The 15,508-nt window shown below is 52.4% G+C and overlaps 1 protein-coding gene across 1 annotated transcript in view; it reads right to left on the bottom strand.

Annotated features, from left to right (window-relative positions):
* Positions 1-15,508, bottom strand: part of LOC144818836 (uncharacterized) — a 1,999,126-nt gene that overhangs the window by 199,117 nt on the left and 1,784,501 nt on the right. The window contains 1 exon segment of the mRNA XM_078676624.1: positions 13,301-13,489. Coding sequence (XP_078532750.1) covers positions 13,301-13,489 — 189 coding nt within the window.

Genomic DNA, 15,508 nt, shown 5'->3' with positions numbered 1-15,508 from the left:
GCAGTGGCGTCGCTCGCTGGATACTTGGCCGAGAGCTGAGAGTGTAGCACTGCACCGGGAGGAGACGGCAGGGCTCCGGATGTATCCTATTGCGCTGGAGTGGGATGGTACCCTGACGGCCTACCACCAGGTGTGTCTACAGAATGGTATTACGTGAGCGTTTACCCCATACTCTCCAGTGCCACTCCTAGCATTGTTCTCGTTCCCAGCCTCCCCCCTCCCTTTCTCCATCCCTCCCTGCCCCCCCCCCCCTTCCACGGAGTTTCCCTTACGCCCTACTGCACACGAGAAGACTCCTACGACTCTTACGTTGCCGACGACACGTCACATTCGGATTGCACTCCTCTCCGCACCACCAGCTCCACACATACACACATGATCACTGTTAGACACCACCTGGTTTATGGTTTTCTATATATCTGGAATTCTTCTTTATAGTTGATTGTTTTTTAAATGCAATATTGAATGTGTAATATATTGCCAATGTGAACAACTGATCTGTTCCTCCGGTCATGGTATACCTTGAGCGCTGTATGGAATAAGACTAGGATATGCAAAAACAATACTGAAGTTCTTTGCACCAACCTTGGGCACTGCCACTACTGAACATCGATGTATCACACAAAAGCTGGTGCTATACAAATTTGTCATGCTGTTTCACTGTGCACCCGTTTAGTTTGCTCCTTCCTACCATACCTCCACGAGGGTGAGATGGTCCACAAAGCCTGGGACTCAATACCTTATGTAACAGCGCCTTTTATTCGATATGACTGCATATGTGTAATGTTGTACAATGACAAAATGCAATAAACATATTCAAACAAAAAAAATAAAAAGTATTTCTAAGTGTAACTTGTTATGTGCTTTGCCTCTGATCTCAAAAAGAGTTCAGAGGAGTGTGTTAGTAAATAAATACATATATATTTTATATATATCCTGTGTGATGTCCTTTCACTTGGTATTCAAGGGGTTACATATGGTAAAACAGCTCGCTTTACACGCCCTCAAGAGTCTTTTAGCCTAAGACTGTTCTGTCCACGCTACCTCTAGGATAGCTGGTCTATAAGGTTGACTTTACAACCATCACCATAAGGGTTGTTTGGACTGGTGCAAGGTGCTCACTAGAATAGTGAACATCATATACCAGGCCAACTTCTCACAAAAGAGACCCTGCGCCATGTCCAAGTGCAGACGCCATTCGTTATCCATCAAGCACCGGCGTCTGAGTTCGTCCGCCCTGGCTTTCAGAGAACTTGCCAGGTGTTAAACCACCAAGGTAATGCCTTGATGTTCCAGCCACGTCCAGAGCCTCCTGACATAGGGTCCAGGACCCCAACCCGCCCTGTTTGTCGCAAAACCACATGACGGTGGTGTTGTCCGTGAACACCTGCACTACACTTCCGAGGGAAAGAATGCCTTCAGTGGAAGCCGGATCCCCGCAGCTCCAGAATGTTGATATGGAGCCGGGACTACGCCGGAGACCAGAGGCCTCTGATCTACGCCTCTCCCATGTGGCCTCCCCATCCCAGGAGGGACTTATCTGTCACCACTGTGTGCGCCGGTTGGGGAAGGGAGAGGGATCTGCCACTGACCCAAACTCGATTTGTGAGCCACCACTGCAACTGTCGCGCAGCGCCCTCCGAGATTGGGACGTGATCGGCCAGGTTGCCCTGATGCTGTGCCCACTGGAACTTTAGGTCCCACTGCAGAGCCCACATATGCCACCTTGCATGTGTCACCAGCAGGATGCAGGAGACTATCAGGCCCAGAAGCCGGAGGGTCATCCTGACTGAAACCCAAGAAAGAGGTCGAAAGAGTGGAATCACAGCCTGAATATCCCGGACTAGCTGCTCGGGAGGATAGACCCGAAACAGCGTTGAATCCAGAACAGCCCGATGAAAGGGAGCTTCTGAGAGGGGCTCAGGTGCGACTTCGGCCCGTTGATGGAGAACCCCAGCAAATGGAGGTCAGCCGTAGTCTGGAGGTAGGGGAAGACTGACACCCCTGACCTGCGCTGATGACTGCGACCACCGCCATCACTTTCGTGAACACCGAGGGGCACTGGTACGGCCGAAGGGGAGCACAGCAAACTGAATATGCTCCTGGCCTACCGTGAACCGCAGGTAGCACCGGTCGGCCGGGGTTGTGAAAATAAGCGTCCTGCAAGTCCAACGCCACCATCCAGTCTCCAGGGTCAAGGGCAGCCAGGACCTAAGCCAGAGTCAGCATCTTGAACTTCTCCTTCCGGAGCAAGCGATTTACGTCTCGGAAGTCCAAGATGGGGTGAAGACCCCCTTGTCCTTCTTGGGGACCAGGAAGCAGTGGGAGTAACAACCACTCCCTACTTCCTGATCGGGAACACACTCAATGGCCCCCTTGGCCAGGAGGGCCGTGACTTCCTGACTGAGCAGAGCCAAATGATCCCCCAACAGCCGGTGGAACCGAGGTGGCATGGCTGGAGGGGGGGGGGGGGGGGACAGAAAGGGGAGCGAATAACTATGGCAGATTATCTGCAGCACCCACTTGTCCGAGGTAATTTCACGCCAGTGGTGGAGGTGGTGACGTACACTGCCACCCACCGGCGTGGGGTGCTCCCTGAAGCTCGGATTAGGAAGGATTAGAGGCGAAAGCAGAGGGGGTGAAAGTGGACTGACCCACCTGCTGGTTACCAGCCCCACCCCTGCAGAAGCCACAGCCGCGGTCACATTGGGGCTGGTTCTGCACAGGCTTAGTAGGAGCGTGCTTGGGTGGTCTTACCCTGGCCAAGAAAGGAACGAAACCCAGACGTGGCAGGGCTCTTCGTGGAAAGACTTAAAGACTTGGCTGTGGCCCGAGAGTCTTTAAAACGCTCCAGGGCATTGTCAGTCTGGTCACTAAAGAGGCGAGAGCCTTCAAAGGGCATGTCCATGAGCGAAAACCCGGTAGATGGCAACCAGGCATGGCACCTCAACGCCAGAGTCGTGGAAATCGCCTTACCCAGCGAATCAGCGGAGTTCAGATCACACTTGATGGCAAACTTCGCCGCATCCTTGCCCTCCGCAACCGCTCGGAAAAGAACAGCCTGGACCTCTTCAGAACACTGAGGCAAGACCTCGGCTACCGACTCCCACACCACGTGAGTAGCGGCCAAACAAGCAGGCAGTGTTAACCGACCGCAACCCCAAGCTGGCTGAGGAGAACAATCTCTTGCCATATTGGTCCAGCCTCTTAGAGTCCTTACCTAGCCTAGCTGTGGGAAAGGCACTCTGCGAAGTGGAGGACTGAATGACCCGGCTCTCAGAAGTGGGGTGAGTGGTCAAGAAGGCAGGACCACCAGGCGCTGGGCGATGATGCCTAGCGACGTTCTTATCCAATGGTGCGCCTGAGGCCGGCCGCAAGCAACTACCCAAGAGGACTTCGGTAAGGGCCTCATTGAAAGGGAGCAGCGGCTCTGACGACTTAAGCGCTGTCTGGAGCACCTCCGTAAGGAGGTTGGTCTTAAGGGCCACCGTAGGGAGGTCGAGATGGAGAGACTTCGCAGCCTGTAGTAACACCTTAGTGTAGGAAGCGTCCTCCTCCATAGTAGGCGGAGGGGAGGCAGACCCCGGGTCAGAATACACATCAAGTTCACCCGCATCTTGACGGTCATCTACCCAATCCTGCTTGTAGTTATATTGCCGCGCAAGGGGGTCCTCGGTGCCGTCCCAGTCCTAGTCTGGCTCCGGGGTATAAGGAGTCGGCCGCGGTGGCAGGACCGGAGCCGGAGAGGGGGTCAGCGGCACCGGAAGCGGCACCGGTATCAGCGCCAGCCGGGGACGCGCTAGTGCCGCATCCCAGGCCAGAAAAAAATGGTCCAGGAACCGGGGCAGGGGTGGGATAAACGGCACCCAGTGCGGCGACAGTAGACGCAGGGGCCGGTGCCAAGGGCAGCGCCAGAGCCGGCAGCACTGCACCTTGTTGTGCCGTGGCCAAGAGCGCTGGATCCAGGGGCTCCGGGGCCAGAGGCGGTAAATCTGGACATGGGACCGCGGGGCCCGCAGGCGCACCGGCTGGAGTCTGAGGCCTAAAAAGGCGGTCCATGGGACTCCCAGGCTCCGGAGGAACCGCAGAGGAGGAGCCCCTGTCCCCTTCATCCGCCTCCGAGGAGCGACGGGGGGATGTCAGAGAGAAACCACGCTTCTTCGACTTCTTATGGCGTCGCTTACCGGAATTTGAAGGTGAAGACTTAGAGCCCAAGGAGCGACTGTTCCGGTCCCGCAAACCATCCTGCGAATGGCCTCCAGACCCAGAGTGGCGGTGAGAGGAGTGCCGGGCCTACAGCAACTTCCGGCGGCTCTCTCGCAACGCCTTCGTGGCCATGGCTCGACAGTCTCAGGAGTCATGGTCGGTCTCCAGGCAGTAGAGGCAGACATCATGGGGGTCCACCATCGACATATTACAGCAGCATGACCCACAAGACTTAAAGCAGGGCATCCCTACGTGCACCGGGAAACAAGACGAGGAGACAAAATTCTCAAAAAGTGGTCAAAAAATGACCGAGGTACGTGCTCAATCCGGATCTGCGCTTTTGGCGCAGAAAAAGAAATAACGGACGTCCGCGCGCATTGGTGGCGCCTTAGCACTCTCCGTGGTCATCTCGGCGCCTGCGACGCCAGTGACGGACGCCACCTACTGGCAAGCAGGGGTGCTGCTAAGCAGAAAAACTTTCCGGATCCAGTCTGACGCCTGGGGATATTCTTAGGTAAGGAATCTATCACTAACGTGTCTCTTTCAGATAGTGACAAGGTTCAAACTAGTAGGTCATTCAACGTTCGTTAATGCTCTTTCTAGTGGGTACTCCAAGCAAGGATTCTTCACATTGTGAATATCCCAGGTGCCAGATTGGATATGGAAACTCTTGCAGGTGGTGTGACTGGTCTCCTTTGGATTTTGGACATGACACTGTCCTATACAGATGCTCACATCATGCTGGCATTAGTTTATTCATTGTTCTTTTCGGACACGCGGGCAAATAGCAGCACCTCTCTTGCCTCTTAACTATTTTATACAAATGCACTTTGAAATGACATTTTTAAATGTGTTATACTTACATTTTAATTGGCACTCTGTCAATCTGCCCTATGACTCACCCGCTCTCCGTTCCACCACAATAATTGCCGCTTGAGTGGAAAGAGCAAGCAAGCCTACTATTTCCGGCTCTGTTCAGGGTTGCACAAATCAGTGGTCTTGCTCCTCTCCCATGAGGCACCGGGTCAGACTGAATTGCATATGGCCATGTCTGAACTGGGGTGGCGGAGTGAGCTAAAGAATGATGATGATGGATTAAACCCAGATCAGTTGACTGAGGGCGAGTGCTTGGAATGTTGAACACTCCATCCATCATCCCCTTTGGTTTGGCTTTGTTCGCCCTAAGTTGGCAGGGTATGCCCAGACGTGGGTCTCTTGCTCACTTTGCCACTGGATTCAAGCTAGCCTGGCTGATGATGGCCGATTAGCCAGGAACAGGTCCCAGGATGCTTGTTTCCGGTCCAGGGAAGACATGTATTGGCAGTTCGGGCTGGACTGTTCCCATGAGGCACAGGGTCATACTGATTTGCATATGGTCCATTCTGAACTGGGGTGGCGGAGTGAGCTAAAGAATGATGATGGATTAAACCCAGATCAGTTGACGGGGGGCGGGTGCTTGCAATGTTCAACACTCCGTCCATCATCCCCTTTTGTTTTACTTTGTTCGCCCTAAGTTGGCACGGTATGCCCAGACGTGGGTCCCTTGCTTACTTTGCCACTGGATTCAAGCTAGCCTGGCCGCCGATTAGCCAGGAACCGGTCCCAGGATGCGTGTTTCCGGTCCAGGGAAGACATGGGGCACAAGTTACTTACCTTCGGTAACGATATATCTGTAAGAAACATTAGTAGTGATAGATTCCTTACCTTAGAATTACCTCCAGGCGTCAGACTGGATCCGGAAAGTTTTTTTGTCAGCAGTACCCCTGCGTGTCGGTAGGCGTTGTTGTGTGGCTCCGCATGCGTCGTTGGTACCACGATAACGTCGCTAGAGCTACTTAGACGCGCACGCTGACATCAGTTCTGTACACGGCTTTCCGTGCCAGGAACGCAGAGCCATGCACGATACTGACCACTGGTGCCAAGATACGAGGGCCCTAAAAGGGATAATCTTAACCCTAGAAATCAGTTCGCAGAACAGGTAGGATGGGGGGGGGGGGAGAAGAAATCTACCACTACTAATGTTTCTTACGGATAGTTACCGAAGGTAAGTAACTTGTGCATCTGAAAGAAACACGTAGAGATAGATTCCTAACCTTAGAATAGATACCCCAGCAATACCAACCCCGGTGGGGGGTCTGCGAACCAAGATAACACCAGAAAGTCCTGGAGAACAGAACGGCCGAAAAAGCCATCTCCGGACTTGGCTGTCCAGGCAGTAGTGCCTAGCAAACGTGTGCAGCAAGGCCCACGTAGCTGCCTGACAGATGTCCTGCAAGGGGACTCCCCGACCCAGGGCAGTAGTAGCCACCATGGCCCGAGTAGAATGGGCGCGCAGCCCAATAGATAGGCTCCTTTTTCGCCAAGGAGTAGCAAACCTTGATGCACAAGACGACCCACCGAGAGATGGTCCGCATGTGCACCGTCCGTCCCTTCTTAGCGCACACGTAACCAACAAAGAGCTGGTCATCCATCCGGAACTGGTGAGTGCGATCTAGATAGAAGGAGAGCGCACGTTTTGGGTCCAGACGGTGGACCCTCTTCTTCCTTTGAAGGATGCAGAGGCGGAAAGAAGGTGGGCAAGGTGATGGACTGCCCGATGTGAAAGGTTGTGACTATCTTGGGCAGGAAAGAAGGACGAGTCCTCAGAACAACTTTGTCCGGATGGACAGAGAGGAAAAGAGGTTTTGAAGATAGAGCCTGGAGATCACCCACTCTCCTGGCAGAGCTGATGGCAACCAGGAAAGCAGTTTTAAGAGTCAGCAGACGAAGAGGACAGTTATGAAGTGGCTCAAAGGGAGCGCACATCAGATATGTCAGAACAAGATTCAAGTCCCACTGAGGCAACACGAAGGGAACAGGAGGAAACGTGTGTGATGCCTTTCAAGAATCTATTTACAACAGGGGATTTGAAAAGAGAAGGCTGATCAGGAAGCCTTAAGAAGGCCGAAATGGCCGAGAGGTAGCCCTTGAGAGTGCCCAGAGCAGAGCCCTGCTGGGTAAGAGACAGAAGGAAGAGGAGAACCTCTGAAAGGGGGGCAGAGAATGAGTCCACAGCCTTTGCTGTGCACCATGCCACAAATTGGTTCCACCTGCAGGCGTATACTGTTTTTGTGGAGGGACGCCTGGCTGCCAGAATCACATCACAGACTTCAGGAGGCAAGTCAAATGGCCTCAACTGTCGCCGCTCAATCTCCAAGCATGGAGGTGGAGACTGGACAGGTTCGGGTGGAGGACAGTACGCTGCTGCTGCGACAGAAGGTCCTTCTGAAGAGGCAGGCGAATCGGGGGATCGACTGACATGCTGAGTAGCTCGGGATACCAGAATCTTCGCGCCCAGTCCGGAGCCACAAGGATGACTTGGGCCCGGTCTCGCCTGATCTTCTTCAGCACTCTGGGCAGAAGTGGTATAGGTGGAAAGGCGTACAACAGACCGCAGCTCCACTCGCGAAGAAAAGAGTCTCCGAGCAAGTGCCGCCTTGGAAATTCCAACACGCAGAACTGATGACATTGCGCGTTCTCTTCGGTAGCGAATAGATCTAACCAAGGCTCTCCCCACTGCTGAAAGAGACCTTGCGCCACGTCCGAATTCAGACGCCATTCCTGATCCATCATGCACCTGCGGCTGAGTTTATCCGCCCTGGCGGTCAGGGAACCTGCCAGGTGTTGAACCACCTGGGTGACGCCCTGGTGTTCCACCATTGCCAGAGGTGCAGAGCCTCCTGACAAAGGGTCCACGACCCCACCCCGCCATGTATGTTGCAGTACCACATGGCCTGCAGCTCCAGAAGGTCGATATGGAACTGGTACTCCGCCGGAGACCAGAGGCCTCTGATCTCCGCCTCTCCCATGTGCCCCCCCCATCCCAGGAGGGACGCATCTGTCACCACTGTGTGCTCCGGTTGGGGAAGGTAGAGGGATCTGCCACTGACCGAATTGTGGTCCGTGAGCCACCACTGAAAGCGACTCAGATCAGGACGTGGTTGGACAGGTTACCCTGATGCTGTGCCCACTGGAACTTCAGGTCCCACTGCATAGCCCTCATCCCCCATCTGGCGTGATGTACAAGCAGGATGCAGAAGGCCATCAGCCCCAGGAGCCGCAGCGTCAGCCTGACCGAAACCCAGGATAAAGGCTGAAAGATCGGAATCCGAGCCTGAATATCCCCAACCCGCTGCTCGGGAGGATAAACCCTAAACTGCGCCGAGTCCAGAACCGCTCCGATGAAGAGGAGCCGATGGGAGGGACTCAGGTGTGACTTCCGCACGTTGATGGAGAACTCCAGCAAGTGCAGGAGATCGGCCGTAGTCTGGAGGTGGTAAACGACTGTCTGGGGCGAACCCGCCTTCAACAACCAGTCGTCGAGATAGGGGAAGACTGAAACCCCTGATCTGCGCAGATGAGCTGCAACCACCGCCATCACCTTCGTGAACACCAGAGGGGTACTGGTAAGGCCGAAGGGGAACTAGGCAAACTGAAAATGCTCTTGGCCTACCGTGAACCGCAGGTGTCACCGGTGGGCTGGCAGGAAGGGGAATAAGAAAATATACGTCCTGCAAGTCCAACGCTATCATCCAGTTTCCAGGGTCGAGGGCAGTCAAGACCTGATACAGAGTCAACATCTTGAACTTCTCCTTCCGGAGAAAGCGATTGATGTTCCCGAGTTCCAAGATGGGCGCCGGCCCCCTTTCTCCTTTCTGGGGACCAGAAAGTAGTGGGAATAACAACCACGTCCTACTTCTGGCCCGGGAATGCGCTTGATGGCCCTCTTGGCCAAGGGGGCTGTGACTTCCTGTTGGAGAAGCGCAAAGTGATCCCCGACATGTGGTGGAACACAGTTGGCATGGTGGGGGGGGGGGTCCGTAGACTCGAAAGGGAGGAAGTAGCCCCTTCGGACGATTTGCAGCACCCACCTGTCCGAGGTGACAGAACGACAGTGGGGGAGGTGATGTTGAATTCTGCCACCCACCGGCGTAGGGTGCACCCCAAAGCTTGAACTAGGAAGGCTTTGAGGCGGATGCTGCAGGAAGGAGTTGGACTGACCCGCAAGCTGGCCCCCTGTGCCGCCACAGCGGCCACCACATCCGCACTGAGGTTGGTTCTGCGCAGGCTTCTGGCTGAACGAACGTGTTGGGGCGCCCCTTCCGTGGTCACAAAAGTAACGAAAAGCAGACGTGGCCGGGCGCTTGATGGAGAGACCCAAGGACTTGGAAGTAGCCTGAGAGTCCTTAAGACGCTCCAGCGCACTGTCTGCCTTATCACCAAACAGGCGAGTCCCATCAAATCCATGAGGGAACTCTGAACATCCCCTGAAAATCCAGTGGACCGCAGCCAGGCGTGCGACAGAGGAACACTGTCGTTTAGATCGCCCTACCCAGACAGTCTGCAGTGTCGAGTCCACACCAGATGGCAAACTTTGCAGCGGTTTTTCCCTCAGCAACAGCTTGGGAAAGTACCGCCTAAAATTCCTCTGGACACTGGGGCAGTGTCTGCGCCACCAGATACCCTTTGGTATCGCTTTGTTCGCCCTAAGTTGGCAGGGTATGCCCAGACGTGGGTCCCTTGCTCACACTCCACTGGTTTCAAGATAGCCTGGCTGATGAGGACTATGAATCTGAAACCGGTCCCAGGATGCTTGTTTCCGGTCCAGGGAAGACACCGCTTTATTAGTTCGGGCTGTACTGGTCTCATGAGGCACAGGGTCAGACTGATTTGCATATGGCCATGTCTAAACTGGGGTGGTGGAGTGAGCTAAAGAATGGTGATGGATTAAACCCAGATCAGTTGCCTGGGGGTGAGTGTTTGATTTGCTCAAACGCTCCGTCCATCATCCCCTTTGGTATCACCATGTCCCACACAGCGTGAGAGTAGCGGCCCAAGAGGCATGCAGTGTTCACCGACCTCAGCCCTAAGCTGGCACACGAAAACAATTTATTGCCAAACTGCTCCAGCTTCTTTGATTCCTTATACGGCGGGGCGGTAGGAAATGCGCTTCGGGAAGTAGAGGCCTTGATGACCAGGCTCTCTGGTGGTTCGTTAAAAAGGCAAGGTCACCCGGTGCCGGGCGATGATGCCTGGCCACGTTCTTATCCAAAGGGACCCCTGTGGCTGGTCTAGACCACGTGCCCATCAAAACATCTGTTAACACCTCATTGAACGGAAGCAGAGGCTCCATAGAACCGGCTGAAGAACTTCAGTGAGGAGGTTTTTCTTGAGAGTGACAGTAGGCAGATCAAGGTCAATGGCCTCAGCTGCTCTACGTAGCACCACAGTATATGTAGCGCCCTCCTCCAGGCCAGCAGGAGGAGACAGAAAATCAGGCTCAGAGGAGAGGTCAAGGCCACCTGCATCCTCCGACTCCTCCGCCCACTCCTATTCAGACTCGCACTGCCGTGCAAGAGGGTCCTCAGACCCCTCCCAGTCGTCTCCCTCCTCCACTGCCAGTGGCACAGGCTGCTGCGGTGGGGGAGGGACAGAGGAATACAAATGGTACAACAAAAAACAAGTTTTTAAACAAGCGCCTTGGCATCATACCCATACTACCTCATTTGGCACCTTGGAAAAGGGAAAGCTCAGCAAACTGTTGGCAACTCTGCTCATCAGGAAAAGAGGACCTTATTCACATCATTTGTATCTGTACAAACCTCATGGACATAAGGGGATCCCTACTTAGGGTCCTATGGAACCAGAAGGGCATAACAAGTTGCAGGCAGGCTGGGATGCTGTGTTTTAACCCTGAAGAGACTTCGCTAAACTGTAGACTAACAAAATTCTTCGATATACTGGCTAGAAGACTCATTAAACAGCCACATGGCTCACCTAAAGCACTAGCCAAGCCAAAGCTGAACCCCTCGGAGTACTTTGATACCTTAATTTGTATGGCCTTTACCAAAACATATAGTGACTTTTATGATCTTAATGAGCGAGTCCACTCGATATTATATTTTAACTGTAACCATGTTTTTTCTTTCATACATCTATATGTTTTTACATTGTGAGTTTTTATTAACTGTACAATAAACAAACCTAAACCTAAATGGTCCAACGGCACCGGGAACTACGCCGATCCGGCTCCATCTCCCAATTAGGGTCCCAACCCGGAGCAAAATTGTCCGGAAACCCGGGCAAGGGCGGAGGTGGGACGAATGGGACCCATTGCGGCACCGGGAACCGAGTCGCGGGAGGTGCCGGGGCCGCCGGCAGAGGACACTGTGGATCCAGAGCCGGCGGCAAGGAAGGGCCCTCAGCTGGGACACAGGGGCCAGAAGGCGCGGTGGCAGGAGCCTGAGGTCTGAAAAGGTGGTCCATGGCAGCAAAAAAATCTTGCACCTGGGCCGGAGTCGCCGACGGACCCGGATAAGGTGGGTAGGCCGCAGAACTCATAGGCTCCAACGGAGCCGCAGGGGAAGTACCCCTTGTCCCCTTGTCTGGAGACCGACCGGGGGGGGGGGGCATCGGAGAGCGCAAACGCTTCTTCGACTTTCTTATTACGTCTCTTACCCGATTCAGAGTGTGACGACTACGACTCTAAGGAGCGATGGTGATGGCTCCGAGGTCGGTCCCTCGAGCGACCCCTGGGACTTCGAACGGCACGGAGACAACTGCCGGGCCTCCAGCAGCTTTCGGGACCGCTCCCGCAAAGTCTTCGGAGCCATGGCCAGACTGTCGGAACACGACCGGGGGTCATGGTCGCGCTCCAGAGTGTAGAGACAGACGCAACGGGGTCGGCCACCGACATCGTACGGCGACAAGCCCCGCAGGATTTAAACCCAGGCATTCCTACGTGGCACCAGGAGTCAAAGACTCAAAAGAAGTAGAGACAAAAGTCTCAAAAAAGTTAGTCATAAAGTGACTAGGGTACGTGCTCTAAACTATCTGGGCTTGCTGGTGCGGAAAAAGAAAGAACTGACGTCAGCGTGCATGGGTGGTGCCTAAGTAGTCTCAGTGACGTCATCTTGGGGCATACAATGCCTGCGCCGTAAGCACAGCCGCACAACGCCACCTTCCGACGCGCAGGAGTACTGCTGATGAAAAACTTTCCGGATCCAGTCTGACGCCTGGGGATAGTCTAAGGTAAGGAGTCTATCACTAACATGTCTCTTTCAGATACACCATTGACTCTTCTTCTGACTACAATTATTCTGCAAGGTTTGCTCTACGTGTGAAGAAATGTTTGACACTGCACCCAAACGGAGTCAATTGTGACTTAATGTACATTGTGACTAGAGTTTTTAAGCTAACCTTTCAACCTATCAAACCAAACCATTTATAATAACGTAGATACCTAGTGGTGCCCAGGGTGGTGTGACTTTTGTGGATCCCACTACATTTTCTTACCAAGGTTGTTGTACTAACATCAGACATTGACTAAAATAATGGGTTTTTCTTGCATTTCTTTGTGGGAAAGTTCTGGAATCTGTTAGGGATTCACAAAATTCTTACTATACAGTGTTTCTATTTTCTCCCAAAGACAACTGTACCCCACAAGTAAGGGTAGTACTTCTGCCTAAAACAACAACAAACCAAAGCAGTGCAAAGACCACATTGCTAATACATTGACTTTATATGGTGACAGTTTTAATGGGTTCCTGTCGTATTATCAATATCATGATATCAATAAGTAACATACCCAAACTAGGAAATTATACTGTATCCATAGTGATGTGATTTCAGATGTAATCGGTCACACCTAGAATTATGTCAAAAGCATTGCATTTGGAGGGTAATGCCCGTGACTAACAGGGAATTGATTAACAAATAAGTGCCCGATAATAAAACAAAATGGTAGGTCTTTAGATCAATTCAGCTGAATAGATCAAGAAAGTTGGTAAGAAGTTGATCAACTGGCAAGAAGCAACTGAGCGAGCAGAGGTACCCAGGGGGATACAAGCAGGTAGGAATGTGGCGAGTCTCAATAGAAACACAAACCATTAAACTATAAGGCACAGGTTCTATTACTTCAACAAGTCTAACAGGGTTTCAAAGGTTAATGCAGGACAGAGTAGATTTAAAAAAATTACATTGACTGTCTTCTTCTGGCAAAAGTTAGGGAAAAGACCAGTTTTTCCAAGTCAAAAGCATAAATAGCATAACATACCTGCAGAGCTTGTATCTCAGACAATGCAGCTTTAAGGTTCTGCTCTCTATCACCTAATTTAGTCTGAAGATTATTTAGCTCAAAAGCAAGTTGCTTTTCTAGTGAAGTTGCTTTCTTCTCGTTTTCCTTTGCATCATGCTGGGCGCCATTCAATTCATGTTCAAGATTTTGAATTTTTACTTGTGATTTCTAAATAGGAATAAAACCTTTAAGTAGGGTTTGCAATAGAGGACAAGATACATCTAATAATAAGGCAAGTAAACTAGTGCAAGAAGATTAATGAACAAGTTACTTACATTCAGTAACGCTCCTATTGAATACTATATAATTGCAGATTTTCCCACTGTCTACCAAGGTGCTGGCACACAAACTTCATATCCCGCTGCAGAACCAACATTTTCCGCTTAGCACAGTCGACGAACAGGAGGCAAATATGCCAAGAAGTCTCAGAGCTTCTCCCACTGAAATCAAGGGTAGAGTCAGAAACATCTGTACGTGGGCAACTGACTGTGGAACTGCAGGGTTGAAGCATGGGTATGTTGGGGTAAGGATTGCTGTAAGAGTAGAGAAGTATGAGTTACTTACCTTTGGTAACGATGTATCTGGTAGAAACGATTATAGCCGCAAATTCCTTCACGTAGAATTATCCCCAGGCTTGAGACTGGATCCAGAACATTTTGCCAGAGCATCCCTGCGCGCTGGGGGCGGCATCAAGCAACTCCGCCCAGGTGTCGTCCACGTACGTGACGTCAGCGAGGTCACATAAGTCCCACCCCGGCGCGCCTATGTCAATTTTCTTCGGGGAAGTTATCTGCGCCGCAACGCGGAGCCACCAATAAAAAACTTTGTGTGCGAAAGAGTAGAAAAAAGGAATGGAGCCAAGCGACACCATAAGGAGCAGTGCAACACTGCAGTATCCAAAGAGAGGGGCAGAAGAAAGAACAGAGCAGAGTCCTGAGCAGCCACCCTGCCAGTACGGAGACAGTCTCCCCCCTTCACCCGGAGGCACAAGTTACTACTTGTGTAACGATATATCTGTAAGAGACATTAGTTAGTATTATATTCCTTACCTTATAATTTCCCCAGGCGTCATACTGGATCCGGAAATTCTTTGCGTAGCAGTACCCTTGCGTGTCGGTAGGCGTAGTCTGCTGCTCCGCGTCCGTCGTCGGCGCCGTGATGACGTCGTCGGAGTACTTAGACGCCGCCTCCGCGTGCTGACGTCAGTTCTTAGACACAGCTTTTCCGCGCCAGAAGCGCTGAGCCATGTTAAAAACCAACACTGGTGCCATTGAAACTAGGGCCCTGAAAGGGGGTAACCCTAACCCTAGATATCGGTTCGCAGAACGGGGAGGATGGGTGGGTCGGTAAGGAATCTAATACTAACTAATGTCTCTTACAGATATATCGTTACACAAGTAGTAACTTGTGCATCTGAAAGAGACACGTTAGTATTAGATTCCTTACCTTAGAATAGATACCCCAGCAATACCAACCCCCGGTGGTGGGTCTGCGAACCAATAATCACACCAGAAAGTCCTGGAGGACAGAACGGCCAAAGAAGCCATCCCTCCGGACTTGGCTGTCCAGGCAGTAGTGTCTTGCAAACGTGTGCAGCGATGCCCACGTAGCTGCCTGACAGATGTCTTGTAAGTGCACCCCCCGGCCCAGGGCAGTTGTAGTCGCCAGGGCTCGGGTGGAATGAGCCTGCAATCCAACAGGGGGCTCCTTTTTAGCCAAGGAGTAACATGCCTGGATACACAAGATGATCCACCGGGAGATGGTCCTCTTGTGCACCGCTTTCCCCTTCTTAGCGCCCACGTAACCAACAAAGAGTTGGTCATCCACCCGGAACTGGCGTGTGCGATCCAAGTAGAATGAGAGCTCACATTTTGGGTCCAGACGGTGGAGCCGCTCCTCCTCTTTAGAGGGGTGCGGTGGCGGAAAGAAGGTTGGCAAGGTGATAGACTGCCCGATGTGGAAGGCCGTGACAACCTTGGGCAGGAAAGATGGCTTAGTACGCAACACCACTTTGTCCGGATGGACAGAAAGGAAAGATGGAGTACAAGAAAGGGCCTGGAGCTCACTCAGAAGTGATGGCAACCAGGAAAGCAGTCTTCAAAGTAAGAAGGCGGGGACTACAGTTGTGAAGTGGCTCAAAGGGAGCGCACATCAGGAACGTAAGAACCATGTTCAAGTCCCACTGAG

The sequence above is a fragment of the Lissotriton helveticus genome, chromosome 2_1, assembly GCF_964261635.1.
Source record: "Lissotriton helveticus chromosome 2_1, aLisHel1.1, whole genome shotgun sequence".
Taxonomy (NCBI): domain Eukaryota; kingdom Metazoa; phylum Chordata; class Amphibia; order Caudata; family Salamandridae; genus Lissotriton; species Lissotriton helveticus.
The sequence above is the reverse complement of the archived record's forward strand: the minus strand, read 5'-3'. Positions and strand labels throughout refer to the sequence as shown.